At 44.1% G+C, this 25,515-nt stretch overlaps 1 protein-coding gene across 1 annotated transcript in view; it reads right to left on the reverse strand.

The window, feature by feature from the left end:
• Positions 1–25,515, reverse strand: part of Acvr1 (activin A receptor type 1) — a 69,568-nt gene that overhangs the window by 32,927 nt on the left and 11,126 nt on the right. Inside the window, exon 2 of the mRNA XM_032903323.1 lies at positions 19,260–19,333. Coding sequence (XP_032759214.1) covers positions 19,260–19,326 — 67 coding nt within the window. The 5' untranslated portion in view covers positions 19,327–19,333. The remainder of the gene's footprint in view (positions 1–19,259; positions 19,334–25,515) is intronic.

The raw sequence follows: 25,515 nt of genomic DNA on the forward strand, positions 1-25,515 counted from the left end.
ACTGATAGCCAGGAGTGGTGATGTATGTCTCCAATCCCAGAACTCAGGAGACAGAGGCAGGCAGATCTCTATGAGTTTGAGGCCAGCCCGGTCTACAGAGTAAGTTCCAGGAGAGCCAAGGGCTACACAGAAAAACTCTGTCTTGAAAAACCAAAAAGGAATTGTCAACTGGTAAGGAACAATGAGAAGGGAAAAAATAAATAAATACTCAGGCCAAGGACCTAAACAAAGGGAAGGAAGCTATATTTAACAATTACATATCAGGTAGCACCAGAGACCAGGTCGTCCCCAGTGATGCCAAGATGCAGAGCAGTCACAGGGGAGGCCACACCATCAGCCCTCGCCCTCCCTACTGTCGTCTGAAAAACACTTATTTGCAGTTCCGTTTTCACGTCTCGCTTCCCTCCTCCCTCACTGGGATGATGAGTTCAGACTTGCTCCTTCCAACACTTTCAGTCAGCAGGGAGGGAAAGGGAAGACAACTCGTACACAGTCCAGCCCTAAAGGCTATTCCTTAGCCAAGGCCACAGTCACCAAAGCTCTTCTCAAGGAAACCCAGCCTCCAGAGCTCTCTCCCAATGTCCATGACACAGAGGGGCTCACCTCTCTGATCAGCATGTCTGTGAGATAACTGCCTTTTAAGACAGAAAGAGGGAAAGAGAGAGAGAGAGAGAGAGAGAGAGAGAGAGAGAGAGAGAGAGAGAATATGAGAGAGAGAATATGAGAGGGAGAATATGAGAGAGAGAATTGGGTGGCAGTGCTTTTAAGAAAAGACCTTAAAGTAAAAATGTCAAGTTCACTTACACAGATTTGTGTGGGTGTGTATAGAGATGTGGGTTATCTCAAAAAGAAAGAAAAGTGTTGCTAATCTTTTTCTTCCCTCTTCAAAGAAGTAGAAATATAGTTCACTGCCCGCTGCCATGTGGGTGCTACATCCCACAATGGAAGTACATGCAGACACACAGACACAGCCTTCTGTTTATAATCAAGTTCTTTTGAAAACCACAAGGGGCTCATCCCAAAGTGAAGACGTGCCGGAAAGCAAAATATCCAAAATAGCCACTGCTGGTGCTAAGTACGTCACCAGTCTAACCCCAAGACTCAGGAGCCTTCTGACATGTTTAATGAGTGAAAAACTTTAATGAGCAAAGAGATAGTCTTTGTTTGACACAATCTAGCAAGAAGTTTATACTTATCAAAAGAGAGGTAATATTTCTAGGGAGTCTAGACATGCTTGCCACTCTTAAGTAGAGTCAAGCTGGGCTAAGACCTGCCAGCCACGTGCCCAACATGTCACCACTCTTTGGAAGGAACTGAACGGGGGAGGGGAGTTATGGAGGAAGTTAATATCGTCACCTCGATTTGTGTGTGGCCTGAAAGAGAGTTAAATGACTATTTATTTTAAATAAGGCAACTGGTGCAAATTCAAAACACACGTTCATTGTAAATAATTTGTAATCATATGTATCCAATAACATACCTAGGGTACTGGGAAGTACATCTGGCTGATACTGGGTTGGGGAATGAAGAGTTAGTGCTGTAAGGAAGAGGTAAATGAAAATAAGATAAAAGAGTGGCAATTTCACAGCGTGATAATGGCTAACCAAATACATCTAGTCACTGTATTGCATATACGAACTACCATAAATAACAACAAACTGTAAAGATCTCATTCATTGCCCAGCCTATAGAATGGACGGTCAGAGAATGGGGGTACAGCTCACAGAGGAGCACACGATGCATGAGAGAAGTACCCCCGATTTACCTACAGCGATACTTATCAACCGTCTGAAGACTGCAGCCCTTTAATATAGTTTCTCATGTTGTGGTGACACGCCCCACCCCAAACCGTAACATTATTTTTGTTGCTTGTGGTGATCTGAATAAAAATGGCCCCCATAGGCCCATAGGGAGTGGCACTATTAAGAGGTGTGGCCTTACTGAAGTAGATGTGGCTTTGTTGGAGAAGTGTCACCTAGGGGTTTGGCTTTGAAGCTTAAGAAAGGTCTAGTGTCTCATTGACTTTCTCCTCCCTAAACCTCTGAACCCGTAAGCCAGCCCCATCAAATGTTTTCCTTTATAAGAGTTCACAGGACAGAAACACTAACTGGGACATTGCTACTTCATAACTATAATTTTGCTACAGTTACAAACTGTAATGTAAATATTTGTGTTTTCCAATGATCTCGAGCAACCCTTATGAAGGGGTCATTCAACCCCCAACGGGGCCACAACGCAGAGTAAGAACCACTGATCTACAGCATCCCAATAAACAAAGAAGTGAACCAACGCACACAAATGTATGGTCCAGGGCGCCGAAGAGTCGCACTTTGTGGTTCTTACAGTATGTTTTTAGTGTGAGCGAGTTTCAGAGTTGCAGCCTCACTTAAACTCTATATCCATAGACATAGGAAAAAAAACCATCACTTTCCCAAGGGCTCTTGCTTTCCACAGGATAATAGATAGAGGGTCTGACAGATGTTTGGACTATGACCTAAAGAATTTCACCAGAAGCAAGAAGGCTCAAGTGACTCTAACATGTTGTGAAATTCAACTCTCTAAACCCACTTGTGCAGTGTACACAGGCGTGAAGCAGCATTAACCCTAATCAGTATTTACTCCTGCAGAGCCTCATTAAGTCTCCCTCGACCACCTACATACTTCTTACAGTTGTGCAGAGATAAGAGTTACAGACTGGACTGCCTTTCTGTTGGTGACTCTTGTCACTCGAATGTCAAAACCCGTGGTTTACATCCCCTTGCTCTCTGCACTCAGAACATAGAAAAGTGGCAAAGGGAGAATAGTCATTAATGGGATACAGCGATTAACTCCATCTTTGATATGGAACCAGGCCCAGTCAGCATTGAATACAAAACCTTCCCCAAATCTGGTTCCCTTATGCTGTCCTCCCAACAGTTCATTTCCTTAACTGGTACATTCCCATAAAACGAATTAGCAAATCCTTTATGTGCCTATTTTATACAAACACAAACATAAATGAAAACCTTAAATTCATAATTTAAGAATGATGTTCCCTCATACACACACACACAGACACACACACATACAGACACACACAGACACACACACACACACACACAGACACACACACATACACACACTCACACACACAGACACAGACACACACACAGATACACACACACACACACAGAGATACACACACACACAGACACACACACACACACACACACACACACACACACACATACACACACACTATGACAATTTCTGGTAGCTTGGGTTAGTTTGAAGAGATGCCAAAGTGATTTTCTGAATTAGAATTACTAACTCAGCAAAGGCTTAAAGGAAGGCAGAAGGTAGAACGTGCTTAGGTTTCAATATCTACTACTCTTAGAGATACAGCAAGCCTCAAAGTGCCCATGACTCACTTTTTCAGTCTGGTCAAACTCAACATTCACTATAACATGTGTGGGCCTGTAATATTTTATTTGGGTTGGGTGTTGGGCTAGGGGATACCTTTAAAGGCTACCCATAAGAATGTGTGAGTTCTGAACCTCTCAGACCCTGATATCAATACAGGTGACGTCAAGAAGTAGATAACTGTGTCCTGTGCCATTCCTCCAGGGTCCAGCAGGAAGTGTGATATCAGAAGTGAATAAAGTTTCACACCTGCCTGTGTGAATAACCAGGAAGTGCCCTGGCAGAAGGCATCGAGCCTCCTCTGCCTAATTGACATTCATTTAAATAATTCAGTAATTTAAATGTCATGCCAGAGGTATTCCCTCTGCACAGCTCACCCACATTGTTTGTTCTAGAAGGCACCTCCCGGCATTACTCAGTGTTATGGCTGGCTCAGTTCGCTCTTTGCTCTTTGTATCACCAGAACTAGGGCCGTGTGAAAATGCTCACAGCTGGAGCTGGCTGGGAACCGACTGGAGAATTCTGACCACAGAGATTGGTTGCTTCCCCTCTTCCAGGGAGGAACCACCAGGGTGGTGGAAGATGGAGGCCATTCTGCAAAGCCAGTAGCACAAGCTGGGAGTCCCTAGGAGTTCACAGCAGCCAACTCTTTATAAAAGGATTTTTCTTGTTCTGGGCAAGGCTCGGCTCACCATCTGGACACACCTACTAGGAGATGACTCCAGACTGGTAAAGCAAGAGGCAGAGCAATAGGACCATCTTGTGCTCCGTAGTAAAATCATTCCCATTTGTGCTGACCTGGGACTTCAGCAGCTGAGGCACCGTACTGCAGGCGCCTCTGTCTCTGTGGACCTGGTGGTGTGCGACAAACAGATTTCTCATTCTATAGGGTGCGTGAAAGCCCACATCTCCCATTAAGACCTTTGATACAAGACAGATGAGGCAGGACCCCATGCTAAGGGTCAGCAAAAGGGGACAGGCTGAGTTCTTAACGAGTTTACTTCGAAGTGGCCCAAATAATAACGCGGTAATTAGAAGGTGGTTGCAAAAGCCCAATAGTGCAGAAGTTGTAGAAGCTAAAAAAGGGAACTCCAAACATCCTTGGCTTCCTTCCAGCAGTCCAAACGATTCATTCATTTGAAATGGCAGTTTATATTAGGTTTATAGATTATGGGAGTCCTTCCACCCGTCTCCTAATCTGGGAGCACTGCTTGGCACCTCTCCAGAATCTGCAAGCATTTGAGATCTCTGGCATTAAACAAAGGCTTAAGGAAGGATTTTGCAATGCCAGGTTTCATTGCCAGCAAGCCTGCTCCTCAGACAGAAACACAAAGGTCTATCCGGAATGCCTACTGAAGGGCACTTGATCCTCTGGCAAGAATGCAAGCTACATACATTCAGGGACAAAATACACCGGGGGCCCAAATGCTCCAAATAGTCCTTTAGGACAACAACATCTTCAACAACAACAAAAAAAAAACCCAACAACAACAACAAAAAAAACCAGAAATACTGATACTTTGATACTTAGTAAAGTGGTAAAGCCAAGAAACAAAAACAAATACATTTCAAGAATTATGAGAGAAGAGAGATAGTCAAAAAAGACTATGGACTAGAACAACAGGAAAGTTCGAGCAAGACCTGTGAACTCAGGATGCAGCTACTGGAAATGTCCTCCTCCGAGCGTTCTCTAACTCTGTGAGTGGCATGCCCATTCATGCAGCCGCTTAGGCCTGATGGTCTCTGGCTTCCATTATTTGCAAGACAGACTACATAGTCTGACTCATCCAGCTCTCTACCCTGCCCTCTTCAGAACCTGGGAGTCCTCAGGAGGCTTCTTTCTGGTACAGAATCTCAGGCGCTTGCTTTATGGACCTCTTCCATATGGATGGCTACTCCCTCACAGACAGCTGAATCTACTCAGAGGATCGCACTTTGCCTGCTTGAGCCCAGCCCTTGAATTTTCCAGGACCGATGGCTCCTACAACCCTTTGCTCTGATGCTCAACAACATGAGGACGGAACCCACCGCTACCAGCAGCAGCCTCCGTAGTTGGCAGCACCAAGCCGGTGGACATTTGCTTTCAGCATGAATTTCCCATTCACAGAAGACGTTCAGGGGTAGGAAGAGACCTGAAAGTGTTTTCAGAGCAGACTGGGCCCATAAAGTCTTCAAATGTCAACACGGATCTTCAGGCACAGTTTAGTCACCTACCGGCATGTCCGTGCAAATCATTTCTTCCTAGCGGGGGCCCATCACATCACCGCATCTGTTCACTGCTTGGGCTCCTGATGTGTGGAAAATCAGTACTTTCTATGAGAACGTAAGAGTGTGTGTGTGTGTGTGTGTGTGTGTGTGTGTGTGTGTGTGTGAGCTTGTTTGTTTACCAGAGGCCAGAAATAAAAGGTAAGAGTTTCCTTAAATAAGGAACTCTTTAATGCTCTCATAAAACAGCTGGGCTTCGCGGGTGGTCTTCACTTGGCTGGCTGCTTTGTGGACCTTGGGCTGCTAGGATGCTCCTGTGATCAAGGTCATTAACACACAGTAAGTGCCTTCAAGGCCAATCAGTTTAAAGAGATCCACACGGCACCTGGCTGCCCCCACAGAGAACACTCGCCTCTGGTCTTTTTTCCAGTGGTAAGTTAGGAGGGAATAGGAAAGAGTGAGTTCCCACTTTCCCCTCTGTGCCTTGCTGCAGGGGACGAGGAATCCCTAAGTCATCCTACATTGAACTGCCGAAGCCAAGTTGGGTAGCAGGGAGGTGCCATCTGTTTAATTTGTGCCTGGGCTGACGCCTTGTCCCTGAAATAATCCACACACACTAAGCCTATTGCAGCAGCTACACCTTCAGAAGTTCAGCCTGTGTCCAAGTGTCGGAGGGATTATTATGGGTAGTGGCCATACACGATATTGGTCAGGCTTTTCCGTGTTTCTTACAACCCTCTTAAAGCAGCACAGGCTTGGCTTTATTCAACCCAGGCAACTCCCCAACCTGGGGGAAAAAAACACACAAGATACCTCTTCACTTTGTCCTCAAGCCTCTTGAAGCAATGCTTCACAGAACAAAGGGTCACAGGCCTGAAGGGAATTGCATTTAGAAGAGTTATCTTCACGGGCCAAATATATCACCGTTGTTCTCATGCCAGTGCCAGTGTCTGAGCAAAACTACACTTTAGGGAGCATGACAGAGCCTGGAGGAAGAAGGCCCAGGTCCCAGTGAATTATGAATGGTTCAGAGAAGTTGTTCTCTTTGGCTTTGGAAAGAGATGGGATCAGGAGTCTGGGGACTCCTCCATTGCAGCCTGGACACTGTGGTGGTACAGGGAGGGGTGCCGGCTTGGCCAGCCAATCCTGCTGCTTCTCCCCTTTCTCTGTGCTTGCCTCTGAGGTTTCCCACCTGGTTCTAAACTGAAATTTTCAGTTTGACGATAACCTTTAAACAAGAACCTCTCCACTCAGGCTAGCCAATGAAGAAGCGGCTGAAAGTCCTAGTGCCTACCTTTGCAGCTCTTTTCCTGTGTCCTGTTCTAGCCTTTGGTGGGGACTCAGGAGCCAGGTCCCCTCCAGGACCATCAATGTGGGATCTAGAAACCGCAGAAAATTTCTACCCCATCCTTCTACCCTTCACGGACATTTTAGCCAGAGATAAACTCTTCCAGCATTGTGCAGGGCTCCCGTTTGCTTATCAACAGTCCTAGAGAGAGCTGCTCTAATGCCCAACGGTGAAGGTAAAATGTCTTAAACTGGTAAATGCTCTTCTCTTGCTCGCTACCCTATGCTGTCCCTGAGAAGCAAAGGAAACAGTGAAGTCAAGACTTCGTTCATCTACCCTAGATGGGGATAAAGTAATTAACAGTTAAGAAATTGAGAAAGGACTTGAGCACAGTCCAAACTTCTATGACTGTTACTTCTACAGCCCGCCCATTTTCCCACTTCACTCCTAAGTCCTGATACAGTTCAGAGTCCCGTTGACAGCTCACGGCAGCGGAAGCCCATGCTCCTGTTTGCATACGTATGTGCCTCGTGCATATTCGTGCCGACATTTGCAACCTCAGAAACTCCCTCCCTGTCAGTCTAATGTAAATGATCAAAACAAACAAACAAACAAACAAACAAAAAGTCAACATGTTGGAGAAAACTGGCTCATTACTCATAGACTAAAGACACTATACGCCATGAGAAGGTTGGGTTCCGGCCATTTTGAGCCTCCCTTTTAGCCCTAACGCAAAGGTATGTTCCAAGTGCCTACACTCAATGTGGAAGAAGTCCTTTCTCACATGGCTTGCATGGACTGCTCCTTCATTCCTCCCACGTCCATCCCTGCAGCCTGCTGAGCCATTCCTAGCTTCTACAATCATCTTGGACCTCGGCAGAGGAACACCACTAAATCTGAGCTGTGTCACGAGGCCTCTGGCTGGGATGCAAGAATATCTAAACACAAGAGGCAAGAGTTTCCGCAGGCTCCCTTTGGCTCTTGAAGCCACAGGATCACTGACGGCCTAAAGATAACCCAAGTATCTATGAAGGGTCACTTTTAAATAGTAGCTCTAACTGCACCCGTCACTTCAGAAGTATTTCCTCGCGGAGCCCACTTCCATCCCCACGGCATGCTAAGCCCACTAAAGAAATGAAAACCCAGAAGGAACCGGAAAGAGTTTGAGAGGGAGAGACAGTGCTCAGCACGCTGTGCTTCCCCTCTGTAAATGCACAAGCCCGCAATCCTGAGAAACAGTGGCTTAACAAGGAGACGCCTCACAGGAGCCATCCACGGACAATCACTGGGAAATGAAGGCAGTTATGAGATAAAATAAACAAGTTGACTCAATGCTTCACTTTCTAAAGCAGAAATTATGCCTGTTTTTCCTTCTAAGAGAAACTTACACTGTAGTCTATTAGACCACTATTTAGCTGAGCACAGACAGATAGGCAGGCTTCGGAATCATGCTTGACATAGATGCTCACTGAGACCCCACCAAGTATAACAGGAACCTGTTCAAAATGTTTGGCTTGTTCCCTCGCTTTTTATTTCTCCCTCTTTGTTTTATTTGCTTGTTTTTGTTCTTCTCATTCTTTACGTAGGACCAAAATCCCCAGATCTTCCTACGAACCATTAAAATCCGCTCGGCACCTCACCTGTCTACCAAGTGAGTCCACATTGTCCTAAATGGCAGCCGGCCAGGTGCTAGCATACAAAGGGACAGGTGCTTGGGGAACCATTTTCAGATGCTATCAGCTGCCGTGCTCGGAAGGGAGGCAAGTCTTGGTTGTATTTCAAACTCCAGGCAGCCAACAGACATGCACCTTGCCCAGCTGCCAAGCGAACCAGCTGCCCAGTGGCTCCTCCCAAGATGAGAGCAAGGAAAACAGTGGAACCTGGCCAGCCAGCATGCCACTGAGCAAGCTGTACCTCTCAGTTCACTGTCTGGGTTATTCTGAGCCGCTCTTGTTGATACTCCATGGCAACCTGGGAACAAAGGGCCAGCTAAGAAGGGTTTAAATGTCCTGTAAAAGTTGCTAGGGAAGTCAGCAACCCAGACTTGTTTCCATAAGAAAACTGGATGTGGAATGATTAGATTATTATTGCTAAGCTATTGTAGTTTGATTACTGATGAGCAACCTGTGATGGGGCTTTCCTTTGTGAATTTAAGTCTGTTGTTTGTTTGTTTGTTTGTTTGTTTTTCCACTTGCCCCTTCTTGGTTGTGTTACTTGGGATGCCTTTGAAAGCACATGTGGATCAGCTTGCTTCAAAACTGCAGCAGTCGGCAAGGGACACAAGACCAGTGGGCAAGCGTGCAAACCTGATGGCCGGAGTACAGTCCCTGGAAGCTACTTGGGCACAGAAGTAGGGAACTTACTGCACAAAGCTGTCCTCTGATCACTATTCACACACCACGACATGTGAGGGCACATGCACACACATGCACGCATACATGCAAAACAATAATAAATCAATACTTTTATTAACCAGAAAAGGATTTATTTTTCTTATTCCTTCTCCTCATCTTGCCATGGCCCCATCAACCTAGTCTGTCACTCACCACTGCCTTCAGTGGCAATCACCTTAGGCCCAGAGTTCTGCACTCTTGAGGATCTAAAAGTCTCAATCCTGAGGAAATTCCTCTCCTGACTCTCATTCCCCACAATTCTTACCACCCCTTACCCAGTGCTCCCACTTCTCCGGACTCCACTCATCTACTGCCTTAAGAAATTCTTGAATGCCTTCCTTGCTGGCTCAATGCCTGTTAGTCCTAACAGCACTTCCTCCCTGAATTGCCGACCCCAACCTCTGAGGTGAGAGCCTCCTGTAAGGAGAGTGCCAGGATTGTGCTCTAACCTAAGGTTTACACAGCTGGGTTGTGACTTCTGGACACCAGAATCCACTTCTTACATGGGCATAACAGGTGCGGCTGTGTTCACAGCTGATGTTCACCGGTAACTCACTGACTGACGGCTCTTAAACAACTCTTGTTCTAAATTCAAAATAAATAATGTGTGTGTGTGTGTGTGTGTGTGTGTGTGTGTGTGTGTGAGAGAGAGAGAGAGAGAGAGAGAGAGAGAGAGAGACAGACAGACAGACAGACAGAGATAGAGAGACAGAGAGACAGACAACATTTTTCATTTGCTTGTTAAATATTTTCTGATCACTAATGCTAGATGTCTTGGTCACTGTTCTATTTCTGGTCTGCCATGACCAAGGCATCTCTTATAAAAGAAAGAGTTTAATTGGGGGCTTGTTTACATAGTCCCAGCATCACTATGTCAAGGGCATGGCAGGAGCATGGTGGCACTCACTGTGCAGGAACAGTAGCTGAGAGTTACATCCTTATCTAGAGATGTAGGAAAAGAGAGAGATTAGACCTGACCTGGGCTTTTGGAATCTTAAAATCTCCCAGTGACACACTTCCTCCAACAAGGCCACACCTCCTAATCCTTCTCAAATAACTGCCACTCCCTGGTGACTAAGCATTCAAGTATATGAGCCTATGGGGGACATTCCTATTCAAACCACCACATTGGATGAGCCAATGTCTTAGGCACTAGAGATAACACAGTGAGCACGACCAACTCTCAGCCCCTCGGTCTAAAGCTTACTCTGTGAACAACTTGCTTCATGTATTTCCTTGCACTAACAAGATGCAAGTGGGGTCTGCCTCTGTTGTGCAGTATGATAGAGAACACAGAAAAGTGAGATACTCACACAGTTGCACAACACAAAGAAAGATGGCCCAGCGATGACGACTGGCTGTGTCTCTTTGCTGATTCCTATACCCGGCCAAGAGCCTTCCCTTCAGATCCATTTTAACTGACGCCATCAGACCATCAAGCACTGTCCTAACTTGCAAAACTGAACCTGTGCGTTTATGAAGTCAAGGGAAAGGGAGCCATGACTAGAAATGATACAGGGGTATTCTCAGACCCTTACATTTCATAAGGCAAAGCCAAAACCCAACTGTGGATTGTTGTCAATTTCTGTTCTTCATAACTTGTCTGATTAGATCGGTGGGTTTCCATGGTTTGCAATTTGTCCTAGAGTAGGAACCAGAACTCAGAAGACAAAACAAGAGAAGAGGAAAGAGGCCATTTCTACTGCCTCTCCCACCAAAACTACCATTCGAATAAAAGCTACAGGAGAGCAGCCGTTGTTTAAGGTGAATTTCATCACCACATTCCCAAGAGAACCATCTCCCTGTCTTAGTCCTGTTCCTTTTCTCCCTCTCACACCCCCCCAAATACACATATCCTGGCAAGTTCATGTTCTACACCAACCCACAGGAGCCTTATCTGCAACGTTAGATTCTCCTCCTGGGCTTAGACTCAGCTGATTAGAATCAGGCCACAGCTGTCCCAGGGTTGTGACCCAGACTGAAAAGGTGTAAATATAAACTTCCCTCTTCTGTCAAGTCAACTGGCTTGGAGCAAGAGGAGGAAATTGTAGAAATAGAGAGATAGAAAGACAGTGAAGAAGAAGAAGAAGAAGAAGAAGAAGAAGAAGAAGAAGAAGAAGAAGAAGAAGAAGGAGGAGGAGGAGGAGGAGGAGGAGGAGGAGGAGGAGGAGGAGGAAGAAGGAGGAGAGAAGAAGAAGAAGAAGAAGAAGAAGAAGAAGAAGAAGAAGAAGAAGAAGAAAGAAAAGAAAGAAAGAAAGAAGGAAGAAGGAAGAAAAGAAAGACAGGCAGACAAGATGATTCTAGAACAGCTTCAGTGCTAAGATTGGGAGTCAAAGCTTCCTCCCAAAGTTCAGCAGAACTTCCTGACAGAGAACTTTTAGGGAGCCCATTGGGCTTTTCCCTATAAAGCTAATGTTTTAATCAGTAGCAAAGACAAGCTAGACTTCTTTTGTTTTTTGTTTTGTTTTTCTGTGAAAAAAATAATGTGTTGAATTAAGAAGGGAGAGGAATAAAAGCAATTGCTGTTTTAGGATGCCGTCTTTTCAGATATGTGGGTCTTTGTGCTTGCCCTGGGTCCTACCCCAAGTGTTTCTTGTCATGAGTCATAGTGAGAATTAGGAAAAGCACAAGGCCTTGTGTCTCACACGATCTTGGAATGGCTTGAGTTGTGGATAATTACCACTATTAGGAATAATCATTATCTGTGCAGGCTTGCCTGGGGGTCAGCCCAGGCTACAGGGGGACTTCCGGAGGGCAGTTAGCAGCGCTTTGAGAGTTGCAAATTAATTTCTAAATTTTTTTTCACAGTACATTTTCCTCCCTCAAAAGTGAAAGTTGCAGACATGACACCCAACAGGCCTCCTGTGTCCTGTGTCATGGGTTTTTCTATAGAGAAAATGGCCTCTCACACGTTAGAGGCCACCTTCACAGAAGAGAGAAGTGTTGGAGGCCCTTGCCCTATATACCTCGGTTGACCACAAGCAAAATCGCCTCATCTGCCTGCACACTGTTCCATTTGTGAATTTACTCGATCTTTCCTTTTGGTGAGTCCTACCCACTTTGCTCTTAAAGAGTCCATTTAAATTAGTGGACGTGGCTGTAGTTCATGGTAGAGGCAAACATTTCCCAAAAAAAGAAGAGCGCCTGAAAGAAACCTTTGTGAAGCTGCTCGCCCTGGCAGCAGTTCATAGACACTTTGTTACAAAAGAAAACTTGATAAAGCGAAACAAAACAAACAAACAAAAAAACGGAAGCAACTTTGGGAGGGTGTTCAGCTTCATCCAAGGTCCTGTTTAGGTCCCGCTCATGCCAAAGGGCACAGTGCATCTCCCGTCTTTCCTTTAATAAACTAACTTGATAATATGGTAAATCGAAAGACTTTGGTCTGAACAAAAGGGATAAATCGACAGTAACAAGAAATGGGAGCAACAGACTCAATACTGAGACGTTTCTTTTACACTCATTCACCCCTTCAAGAACTTCCTGAAGCCTCAGTAACGAGAAACTCAAAGAAAGGTTCATTCTATTCTTCCCCCCACGGGCAAAGAGGGGCACCTTTGTGGACCCTAACAAAAAGTCTATTGAACTTATCCCTTCCCTCCTCCATTGGGTAATTGGGCTGGAAAGTCTGAGTGGTGATGGTCTGGAAAGTCCACAATCCAGTCAACACAGAAAATAATTTAGGGCCAAAATCTGTAACAAAACCGGGCCTAAGTCCGGACTTCCTTGCTGTCTTCAAATCTCACTGTGGTTCATCAAGTCAATAAACTGGGGGTTGTCTCCGCTTTGAAATACTTCCAAAAAAAAAAAAAAAAAAAAGCAGTGCACCAGTTCAGTCTTTGTATCATGGTTTCCACCTGCAAACGCACACGGGGACAGAGGAGGGACTTTGGTCGGAGACTCCGCCTTCTCCCTGGTGGTATAATAGCAACGTTTGAGCGTGATTAGTCTTATTAGTGGAAAGGAAAGGCAAGAATATACAGGTAATTAGAACTCGAGTGCTCTTCTCTGTGAGAGCAAACAAAACTCTCCCTGCAGCTAGAGTTGTAGGGATAATGAAAATGAGAGATGATTCCCCGTAGGACAAGAGACCTGGAAATCACAAGCACAGGTGAAAGGGCCTCATCATTGGCCGTCTCAGGCCCTCTTCTTACCCTCTCCAACAAACTGCACTGGGCTGAATCCCAGCATGCACCATAGAAGGAAATGGATGTGCACGGGTGCCACTAACTTTCAGCAAAACAAACAAACGGATAAATAATAGCAAAATTTTGAAGGAGATTAATAGTGGAAGCTCACGGACACCATTTCTCATATTACACCTGTGTTGGCTGTGTAACATCAGGAGCTTTAACTAATCTAAAGGCACAGCCTAAAAAAGAAAAAAAATCCTCTTAGTGGGGTAGGGTTATGAAAAATAAATAATAATAATAATATATATAAACAATATATGTAATATTATATAAATAATAATATAAAGCGATGAACTCAATAACTGGAACATACTAATTACCCAATCCATGTCACCTCTAACTGTCAAAAGGTAGCTGTAAGAAACAGCATTCTCTTACCCTCCATATTTGGATGGGAAAAGGAATCTTTTCATTCTGCACCCTCCTGACCGAACTTGGAGAACACTTTAACATGCATTCAAATGCAACCTCAGCCACTGCTTTCAACCTATTAGCAAAACGTTAACACAATCTTTAATCAACGTCTAAGAAACATAAGCACTTGGTCTCCAGCATCATGGTGGAAGGGGTGAGATAGGAAATATAAAACCATTTTTAAAAACAGAAAGAGAAAAGTTGGCTCGTGACAATTGTACCTACTTACTAGTACTGGATGCTGTGTTCGTGTATTTGAACTGTAACGGTAACTTTTATTTTCCTGTACTAACCGCCGTCTCCAAAGCTTATCACCTGTCTGCTAACCAAGGCCTGGTCCTGGAGGCTTCTAACCTCTGTCCAATCTTATCTAGGACTAGAACATTTTCAGCCCCGGGACTTACTGCTGAATAAGCTCGCCCCTTCCTAGCTCTGGCTGGCTGATCAGCTCAGCTGTTCTGACTCAAATTCCTCCCAAGCCGACTGACCCGTCCTCTTCCATCTTCGTTTGCTGGCTTGACTGTAGCCATGTCTCCCTGTATTGTCCTGGCTGACCTTGAACTCTTGGGCTCAAGCTGTCTTCGCACCTCAGTCTCTTGAGGAGGAGCGCAGGGGCATGCCACCACGTGGCCTTTGTTTGTGTCACAGCCTGGGTCTATACATGAAAATCTGCTACAACAAATGCCTGTGACTTTTATGTGTGCCATAAGAATGTTGTGAGGACTCACATACGACAGACATAGTTATTGCTGGCTTCTACTGCTCAGTATATATTATTAGAGGGGAGTCTATTTTCTTTTCAATTTGTAATCTACAAAGCTCGACGACAGATTTTTTTTATTATCTTTCCTAATATTTTATTTCTTTTCTTAAGTATTTTATAACTAAATTTAACTTTACAAATGTTGGATGTATTCCAAGCCGTTTTCTCTTGTTTTTAAACTCCGAGTGTGTGTGTGTGTGTGTGTGTGTGTGTGTGTGTGAAATGTGCCTTTTATAGAATATGCCACTGGCAGGTAACAAAGTTAAGTCACAAGGAGAAAAGAAGTGACCAACACCCAAGCCAGCCATGACTGTGACAAGAACAGTCCACGTTAGGGTTAGAATGTGGTGGGGGAAGAGTAGTATCCCACACTCCGGTCAGTATCTCTAAGCACTGTAGCAGTGGTAGTGTTTAAATAGGAAAATCTCAATGGCAATCCCATTTCCCTGTCAGCTCAGAACAACAGCTTTTATTACCTGTTTCCAGTGCTCAAGCATTTGCCTGTCTGGGGGAGGAATGGGACGGGGAAGAAAAGGGAGACAGGAGGAAAACATGGTCAGAGTACACACTATCCTTACATGGAGGGGTTGGCGTAAAACCTATCACTATGTATGCAATGCCAGTAAAACAGAAAGAAATGTGGGGAAATGGGAATGTATGTGCACGGAGTTCAGAAACCATGAGAGTTAAAATAGAACTTACAGAAAACCCTAAGTAGTATGATCTAAGTTGTACACATTTCACAAATATTAAAAATAAAGAGGTCATTTGCTGGACTCTGCACAGCCTAAGTGCTAGAAGCAGGGGAAAAGAAGACAGAATCAAGAGAGGCTACTCTGCACGAGTGCCCTTCTTCCCTCCCTGCTACCTTCCCCCTCTCTCCCTTCCTTCCCTCCCTCTTTCCCCATTCTTCTTCCCCCTCCTGGCTCGCTCCAATTCTACCCCTCTTCTGCTTCCCCTTTCTCTGCCATCTTGCCTCTCTCGCTGGTCAATCCCTGATTTCAACTGGAACCAAAAAGCACTGCTTAGTAGCATATGGGGAGGAAGAATTTGGAGACGACTTAAGTCTCCAATATTCTTAAGACTTTTTTTTAGTAATAAGCATTAAAGCATTAAGTAAGAAATTTTAAAGGGGGACCAAGAAAAGGGGTCCCCAGAAACGAGCAGCTGAAAAGCAACGGTAACGCAACCAATTCTTCCAGCTTTATTTAACAAGAGGCCACTTCCTCCTATGAATGCCTTCAGCACTAGCAGGACAGGATCCTCTAGGGCACCTCCTGGCACGCCCAGCAGAGCATTGCAATGTCTTTAATAACACTTATTGCTGAGAGCTGTCTAGACAGACTCTAGATCGCCAGACTGGGCAGCACTGTTCAACAGACACGAAATGAGAGACACCTGAGTCATTTCTAATCTAAATGTTCTCACAGCAAGAAGAATCAAGTAAGATGCATGCTTTTACTATCCGCAAACCCAGCTTGTATCGGACACTCAGAGATCTCCCGGACTCTTGGCTACATTCCAGAGCTGCACGGAGTGGATCTGTGATTCCCAAGAGGACAACGCAGGGAGAAAGGGAAGGAGGGAGGATGGAGACACACACACGTACGCACACGAGGTGGGGGGTGGAGAGATGATAGAGATAGCTAGATCAATAAACAGCAGACAGACAGACAGACAGATGGAGGCATAGGACAGGAAGGGATCCAACAAAGTCATAAGTGTAAAGTGCAACAAAGTAACTCCTAGGACATTGAACACTGACTTCTCTGCAGACCAGGCCACACTGACCAGATTAATTATTTGCCTTCTTGGAAGCTAATCAATTACATAAGGTAGATTCCTTTATCTCCAAAGAACTTACAACAAGGGCATGAGCCTTATGTCTCACCTGATCGTAACAAGACTGAGAATCGCTCTAAGCACTTGTATAAAACAGACATCTTCCAATGCACTCTGGGGCAGAGTTTAGGATTTGTAGTTGGAATATATTTACACAGCAACAGGAAAAGGCAGGATATATAATTGCACAGAATTAGCATTAACTCTTTCTTTTCCTTTCTGCAGCTGTTTCATGGCTTTCATAAAGGTCTAGAGAGTCATCAGCTTTTCTAGAACAAGGTAGGGAAAGAAGGAATCAATAAAAGAAGCTCATGACTTACAAATGCCTGGTTATACCATGAGCTAAAATGGTTCCTGTTGTGTACAGATGTTTATATCACCTCAAAATCTGTGGTGAGAGAAGGAGAAGGTAGGACAAGCAACAGAATGTGAGCAAAGACCCTCATTGTATGATTGTATATCTGTGATGGCTATCTGGTCACCCAGGAAGAAAATCTCAATGAAGAATTGTCTACATTGGGTTAACCTCTGAATGTGGCTGACAGTCGGGGAACTGTTTTAATAGGTCAGCTGATGTGGGAAGACCCAGGCCACTGTGGGCAGCTCCATTCCCTAGACAGGGAAAACTGAACTATGTAAAAGAAAAATAAATCAGAATATGGCAAGAAAGCAAGGGAGCATGCATACACTCATTTCTCAATGCTCTTGACGTTGAAGGTGACGTAACCAGCTGTCTTCACCTCCCCCTATTGTGGTGAACTTTAACCTAGAATTGCACATGGATATAAACCCTTTCCTACTTTAAGGCTGCTTTTGTCAAGGTATTTTATCACAGCAACAGAAATGAAACTAGGACAGTGGCCTCATAAAAGAGATAGCTAGTCTTCCTACCATTGGACACAGTGAAAAAGTGCCACCTCTGAGTGACAAGTCCTAAACAGACAGTGAATCTCCCACCCAGCACCTTGAACTTGCCCTTCCCAGACTGAGAACTATAAGAAATAAATGTAGACTACTTATAGGACATCCAGTCTGAGGCATTTGGTGACAGCAGCCCAAACAGGCAAAGATAAATGCACAGCCCTCGTCATAGCAAGCATGTTGTTGTGAGACAGTTTTCTATAGCCTAGCTTCTTCTCAAATTTACTATGTGCTCAATGTTAACTCCAGCTTCCCATCCTCCTCTCTGCACCTAACCGCTGAGGTCATATGCTGGTGCCTCCATAGCTGTTTTCCTCTGCTAAGCTCTGATTGTGGCTCAACTCATTCATTTACCTAAACAACTTGCAAAATTAAATCTGTTATACATAAAAACACGAAGTATGGCATCTATGTCCTGATGTATATTGAACTTCCCCCAGATAAAATTACTGTATAAACAGGAGGTGGGCTGGCCAACTTTCTATGACTATAACAATACCTGAAGTAATCAAATTAATAACAGAAAAGCGCTGTTAGGGGCGACAGTTGTGGAGGTTATAGCCCATGGACAAATGCCACTGGAGTTTTGCTAAACATGAACACAATACACAGGACATTATATTAGGACCAGGAAGCAGAGGAAGACCATTTACCTCCCGACTGGGTGTGAAAGAAAGGACAGGGCTCCAACAAACTTCTTGGAAGGCAAGCCCTCAAGAATCAGAAGACCTCTGGCTAGAACCGGCCCTGCCACAGCACTGGGCCTTGAACACACTGTGGTTTTGCTGCAGATAGACTAAAGTGCCAAAGGGCCACACGTCCCTGATTTGTTGACATTCTAACAAAATTCTTCATTATTCAGAAAATGTTGTCATTGAAGATAGAACACATCATATATATATATATGTGTGTGTGTGTGTGTGTGTGTGTGTATGTATATACATACATATATATATTCAATATAACAATACACAGCCTGGTTTTGGGGTAGGCAACTGAATGCACACAAGTGCATGAAATGCTAGAGTACCCTCCTTTCCCTGACACCACACCCAGAAGTGTGGATAGCATCAAAATCTAAGCATACTACTTGTCCCCCCTACACTCTATGATGTTTCGTTTACAACAGTCACAGTAAGGACTAGCAAAGCTCAGTGGCTGAAGGCGCTCACTGAAAAGCCTGAGCCCAGTCCACAGAACCTCTGGGTGGACAGAGAGAACTGACTCCAAAGCTGTCCTATGCCTTCCACACCTGCCACTTCAGGCTCACACGCATGTGTACGCACACACATACCATAAAGAAATAAATTCTATAAAATCAGGAATAGGAAATGATACGACAGATTAAACACAATGCTAGGTTGTATAAATATATTCTGATAGTTACTGAAGACTTGGGAACTCTTTATCCTGCAACTTCCCATTAACATTTTGATCGCATTGACCATGCGCATCCACAAGAGTGGAAAGAAAATACACAGATAACAGAGAGAACCATACTTCATAATATCTAATGTGCTGGGGCGAGGCTGGCGGCCTAGAGTGCATTTGCTTGCACATACTACTTTATTATTAAGTGCACCACTGTCTATTTCACCGCCATCTTTATTTCTGGTAGGGTATTAAATGGCATCTTTAAAAACTGCAGGCACGCGCACACACATAAATCAAGGTGCAGTATGTATCAGAACCGCACATTAAAGCAGCCGAGGGACACTGCCAGACATTTATTATACGAAGGGTGTGTTAAGTCTGACAGGATTAAGGACCAAATGTTTTACAGTAAGCCAAACAATACACAGTTCATTATCCTAACCAAACAGCTGTGTGGCACGTACCTTCCATACTCGGGGAAGGGAGAGCCATCATCATTAGCACAGAAAGGATCATTGCTCCATCGACCATTGTATAACTGTGGGAGGAAAATGGAAATGTAAGTCAGACACAAAATTAACACAGGGGGACAGGAAGTCAGACAAACCATCTTCAAATGCCACCTGGGACCCTGCAAGGAAGCCCGACTTGTAACACCTTGGTTTTTTAGCACGCTTGAATACTCCCTTGCTGTGGATCTAAACAAACCTTCATAGGTCTTAAGATTTCCCTCTGGCCAATGACCTCTACTGCCTGTGTCTCGGAGTCCACCCTCCTAATGGAGAACTCAATAGGAGAATAAAGAGAATAAAGTTGAATACAAAGCACTCCGAAAAACTATGGGTTTGAATTCTATTCTACCCTACTGAGCAGGACCAAAGACTGAGAGGCCCAAGATCACTATTCTAATAGGATGTTAAAGATAAGAAATTGAATAGTTCAAGGCCACAGTGTCTGAGCCCTCACTTCTCTTTTAAAGGTTTAGAGGTAGAGCCTGGACCATCCTACAGTCCAAGAGGAAAACAATCTCTTACACCGCATCTCCTGCAAAACACAGCATTTCTACATTAACTTTGAATTTAAAATGGCTAGAATTTCAAGAGGCTAGACACAATTAAGATGGAGATATTTCCAGAAGAAGAAATTAGGCCAACTTACAGGATAGCAAATGGTCATGGAGACAAAGTAAGATGAATGAGAGAAATTTCAAGTTGGTGTTGACCTAGAACTATGTTGGCAGAAGCTCAGGTCTCTGAGTTTGAGTCTTGCTACTTGAAGTAATTCCTGCAGGTATCAGGAATCTAATGAGAGTCTGACTGGGAGCAATTTCCTGAAGAGCAAAGTTAAGAACATGGTACAGCTCCTCCATGGTTGTGCCAATGTGCCAACATGCTTACACCTGTGGAGAGTGTGCCTATGTGTGCATGTGTGTATATGCTCAGGTGTGTATTCAAGTGTTTGTGTGTGTGCAATTGTGTGCAGGCAGTTGCAATGACTAGAGGCCAACCCTGGGTGTCATTCTTCAGGAGCCATGCACCTTGTTTTGTGACATTGAGTCTCTGACTGAGACCTGGGCTCACCCATGAATATACACTATGTGATCCCTGAGTCCAGGCATACAACCATCTCTGACCCTCCAGCACTGTGATTTACAAGCATAAGCCACCATTTTTATGGTGTCAGGAATCAAACTTGGGTCCACATGCTGGTACGGCAGGCACTTTACTGACTGAGTCCATCAGCTCATCCTAAATCATCATTTTTCCTTAGTGATGTGTTTAGTCACCACACTCCCCGTTAACTGAATTCAGAGAAAGGATTTGGGTAGGCAGTTAAGATTAAATGAGTGATTGGGCATGGTGGCACACACCTTTAGTCCCAGCACTTGGGAGGCCCAGGCAGGTGAATCTTTGAGTTCGAGGCCGGCTTGGTCTACAAAACAAATTCCAGGACACTCAAGGCTACACAAGAAACCCTGTCTCAAAAAACTAACAACAACAACAACAACAACAAGATTAAATGAGGAGGTGGTAGTGGTTGGATCCTAAGAACAGCATCATTAGCTTTCTTAGAAGGAAGAGGAACCTAAGTGAACACTCTTCTACTGCCTCTCTGGAATGTTCTCTGCTGCATTGTGCTGCAGTGGAAAGACCTTTAGATGCTAAGCACATGCTAGAACCATGCCATTGAACGCAAAAGACTGGAGGGGGGATTGTGTATGTGTGCATGCATGCATGTGCATTCTTCTGCCTCCTGAAACTGAGCTCAGAGGCAAGTACCAGTATGACCAGACAAAAACCAAATTTCTTAGGTATGTTATACACAGGAGGGAATACTTGGAAGGCAGAGACAGGAAAATTGCAAGTTCAAAGTTAGCCTGGGTTATAGAACAAGAAGATAGATGGGTAGATGGATGGATGAGAGAGAGAGAGAGAGAGAGAGAGAGAGAGAGAGAGATTTTTTTGTAAATTGCATGACCTAAGATATATCAGATTACATCTAAGGTATATATTCTTATATCTAAGATTATACCATAATAACAGGAAAGAAACTGATGATTAGAAAGTCCTCTGCACCTTAAGTGACTTCAACTCCGCATCCCTCATCTAATACCTAAAATTGTGTTTCTGGCAGTCTCCAGCAATAACCCACTCAACTCCAACATGGTTACACATATCTAAGAGGCGCACAAAGGAACTCCTTGAGTTGTAGAATGAAAACACTCAGAGCTCGCTCTCATAATGTTATGTTCCTATTATAAAATGGTAAATAACTGACAGCTTTATTTGGCATTAATCTCAGTTCCCTAGGCAGTGCCGGGAGTCAAAGAGGTACCTTTCAGAGATACTGTGTAACAAAAGCGTAGTCATGACCGGCTTACAAAGCTCACGGCAGCTCTTCAAGGGAACTCACAGGCTACACTGGCTTCACTATCATGAGATGAACCCTCCCCAAATGGCAAGTACTCTAACACCAGTAAAGAAACTAGAAAGTAATTGCGTTAGTGATACAAGTACCAGAGAAGAGTCTGACAATCGAGGCCCTGGCATCACATATTCCTATTGCTTCTCTCTCACGGCTTACTGGAGAACAGCAACAAAACTCAGGTCAACCTGACATGAAGTAGTCTCCTCAAAATCAGATTTTTTTTTTTTACAGGTTTTTGAAAAATGGACTTAGTATTCATTGTCTTATGCGATAATCAGACTTTGTATCTCAAGATTTTCGTTAATAATATGATTCTGCTGCTAGCAAAGCTTTAGTGTTCATTTTATGAACTGCTACAGTGTAGACACGGTCCTCCAGTTGGCACTGCCGGCAGACGGTGGACCCTTCAAGAGGTAGGGTCGAGGCGGTGCCCCAAGAGCACTGCAGGCCTGCCCTCGTTACGACCTTTCTCTTTCCTCTTTTGCTTTCTGGCCGTGAGGGGAACTGTTTCCTTTAGAACCTCTCTGCCACTGCCCCCCTAGCACCCACATTAGGTGCATAAAAGCAATATTTATTCCCCCCAAATAAACCTATCTATCTGACAAGTGAAATCTATATCTCTTATCTCAGGAAGTTTGTTCCCATAACAGAAAATTTAACCATGTGCATATTCTATACCATATATTCTATGGTTTATATCAACACGCTTTAGGGGTACAAGCGTGGTGTATCTTGAGAACCCCTGGGAAATCTGGAGAGCAAGAATGGAAACCAAGCCAAGGCACCCTATCTCCCAAGTAAGTCTTCACCCACACTGTCACCAAACCTTCTGTCCTCTGCCATCATTTCTCCTTGGGTCCCCCACTCCCATTCCCCCACCTCACAACACTCCCATCCTATGCTTCCGAGGTTCCCTGCCTGTCTCTAGAGCTTGGTATATGATCACTCTCCTTTCAAGGCCCAACCTGGCTAAATTCCTGCTCATCCTTCAAGTCTCAATGGAAACGTCACTTCCTGAGTTAGATCCTCTACTGCTTTTGTCTTGTGCTGTTAAGTTCCATCCCTGTGAAGTACGATGAATGATATTTTCCTACCTATTTTACCTTTCAACCATGTCTCTGTTATCAAACTCCAGGGGCAGAATCTACAGCCCCATCTTGTCCATTACAGCTGAGCCAAATAGGTGCTCATTTAATACTTAGAATCTCCTCTGACTTAACACGCTCAACTTAGCTTCACATTATCAAGCATGAGCACCACCATCACGCACACCTACAAGGGAAAGGAACCTTTCCCTTATCATCTCAGTAAGAGTTTGGTTCTGTTTAATTAATAATAAATGTCAAAAGGGACACTTCAACATAAACAACGCTTTCATAGTTTTAAGCACGCAAAACCAGACCCATCGGCTCTGCCATGTTTTCCTGTCACAAGCCAACACAGGCCTATGCCTCCAATATACCCATTTACAGATTATCATCATCACCGTACACTGACTTAAGCTTATGAAAGACAGAAAAGTAACTTATAAACTTGATCCCTGGAGCTAATCCACAAATTAAGAGTAACTCAAATCACATCCAAAAACAAAAACAAACAAACAAACAAAAAAATCCATGGGAGGAAAGTAGCAGCAACACTTGTCAGCTCCACTTTCTTCGGTCTAGAATGTTCTGCCTGCCCACTAGTTGCCTTCTAAAAGTTACACTCCCAAGAAGAGGGAAGCATGAAGAAAGAGAAATGTGTGGGAATCTCCCCAAGACTTAATCATCAAGCCTGCAATGGCAGTACACATATATAATCGTGGCACTCCCCATCTGTGACAGGCTAAGACAGAAGGATCCTAAGTTCAAGACCAGCCTGGGCCACTCAGCAAACTCCTAGGTCTACACAGCAGAAGCCTGTGCCAAAATAAATTAAAAACTCAATTCACTGGAGTGCTGGCCTCCATCAGAAAGTATCTATTTCTACTTTTAAAATCTGAAAGTATTAATATTTTTTTTCAAGTAAACATTTGATTCCTCCCCTCTTGGTCACAGAAAATGGAAGTGGTAATAATTCAACAGCCCTGAGCTCAGGGATTCCTCAATTGCTTGGCAAAGTTTACTGATCTCGGGTCTCTTTGTGCTCCTTGAAAACTACCCAGTAACTTGTCTGTGTGGGCTTTACCCACTGATATGTACTCTGCTAGGAAGTAAAACGCAATTGGTACAACATTGTATTCACATTAAAATAACCACCCTACCAGATCTAAAGAAACAAATTTTAAAAGGAGATTACTTTATTTTTGCAGAACAGTATACAGGAGGAAAGTGGCATTGTTTTACACTGAACAAGTCTCATGTTTGGCCTGGAAGACACCTGGATCCTACATGATTCAACAGCCCATCTGTTACAACATGTTGCTGGCTAACATACACGCAGAAAACCACCCAGCCTTGAACCCACCACTGGATCCTGAGAAGCTTGCAGAGCCCAGAAAATGTCTCGGCTCCCCAGGGATTCTGCAGCATCGCTTCAAAATTCACAGAAGCTCCATCCTTTGTCACTGCAGCAGCAATGGCTCCAAGTATTCTGACTGAGCACTGGCCCAAACCCTGTCAAAGATGCCATGAGGTGTCAAAAATCCTGGAGGCCATTCCAATATCAAAGAACTCTGACAGTCTAAGAGTAATGCATTGGATATCTTTTTTTTTTTTTATGTTCTTTTTTTCGGAGCTGGGGACCGAACCCAGGGCCTTGCCCTTCCTAGGTAAGCGCTCTACCACTGAGCTAAATCCCCAGCCCTTGGATATCTTTTAATATATCAATAATGTTTCTTATAGACAACTGAAGGTCTATCAGGGAGTGCCAAACATTATACTGATATAAACATGCTCACACTGCTCACCTCAAAAATTCAGGTGGCTTGGGATTATGAATACTACAGGGCTCAGAGTATAAATGTTTCCCTCTAATGTATCTATTTCCCCCTACTATAGTTGAACAGCTCTGCAATCCCTAGTAATTACTCATAATGTTTCCGACACATGGGAAGAGACCCTCTTTCTATCACTGCCATCTCTTGCAATGTCTTAGGCCTGTCTTCTGGGGGGACTTCCCATATTTTCCACTTTAAAAGCAGACAGTCACAGGGCAGAACAGAAGCACTTTCCAAACACCATGGCACTTTTCACACTCTAGATCTGGGTGACACCGGCTATGGAGTTAGTGTTTCGTGGGTTCAGCTCAAGTGCAGTAGTTCTTCTGTTCATCAAAATGTTATATCTGGGAGTGGGGGAAGGGGTAGGGAAAAAAAAGAAAAGAACCACGGATCCTCTGAAGTCTACTACTAAAATTATCATCTTGATGCTAGCCACAGACTAATCAATGAATAATGGACCTCTGTATTCAACGTTCAGAACTCATATTAGGCAGTGTAATTTAAAACTATGGTTGGCAATAAAGGATGTTCCTACAATCTGGACTCCTGCAGAGTATGCAATTTGCTTTCCATAAGAGGAAAATAATCATAAAATTCAACAAAGAACTCTTTTGTCTGGCCTGTCTGCCCAAATTCTCTTGGTTGACCCATTCATGACTCACAGAGTCTCACTGAAACGGGAATCTCCTGACACTGTTTGATTTTTAACAATCTTCAAGTTAAAAGAAGTCTTGAAACACGGTCAACAATCACTCATCCCTGCTTAGATTGGCTTTTTTTTTTTTAATCATCCAAGTGAGGTCATCTTTACCCCACATCTTTCCCAGTCTTATGGGTTCTTTGACTACTAATGACATGATGTTTTTTTC

The sequence above is a fragment of the Rattus rattus genome, chromosome 5, assembly GCF_011064425.1.
Source record: "Rattus rattus isolate New Zealand chromosome 5, Rrattus_CSIRO_v1, whole genome shotgun sequence".
NCBI lineage: Eukaryota > Metazoa > Chordata > Mammalia > Rodentia > Muridae > Rattus > Rattus rattus.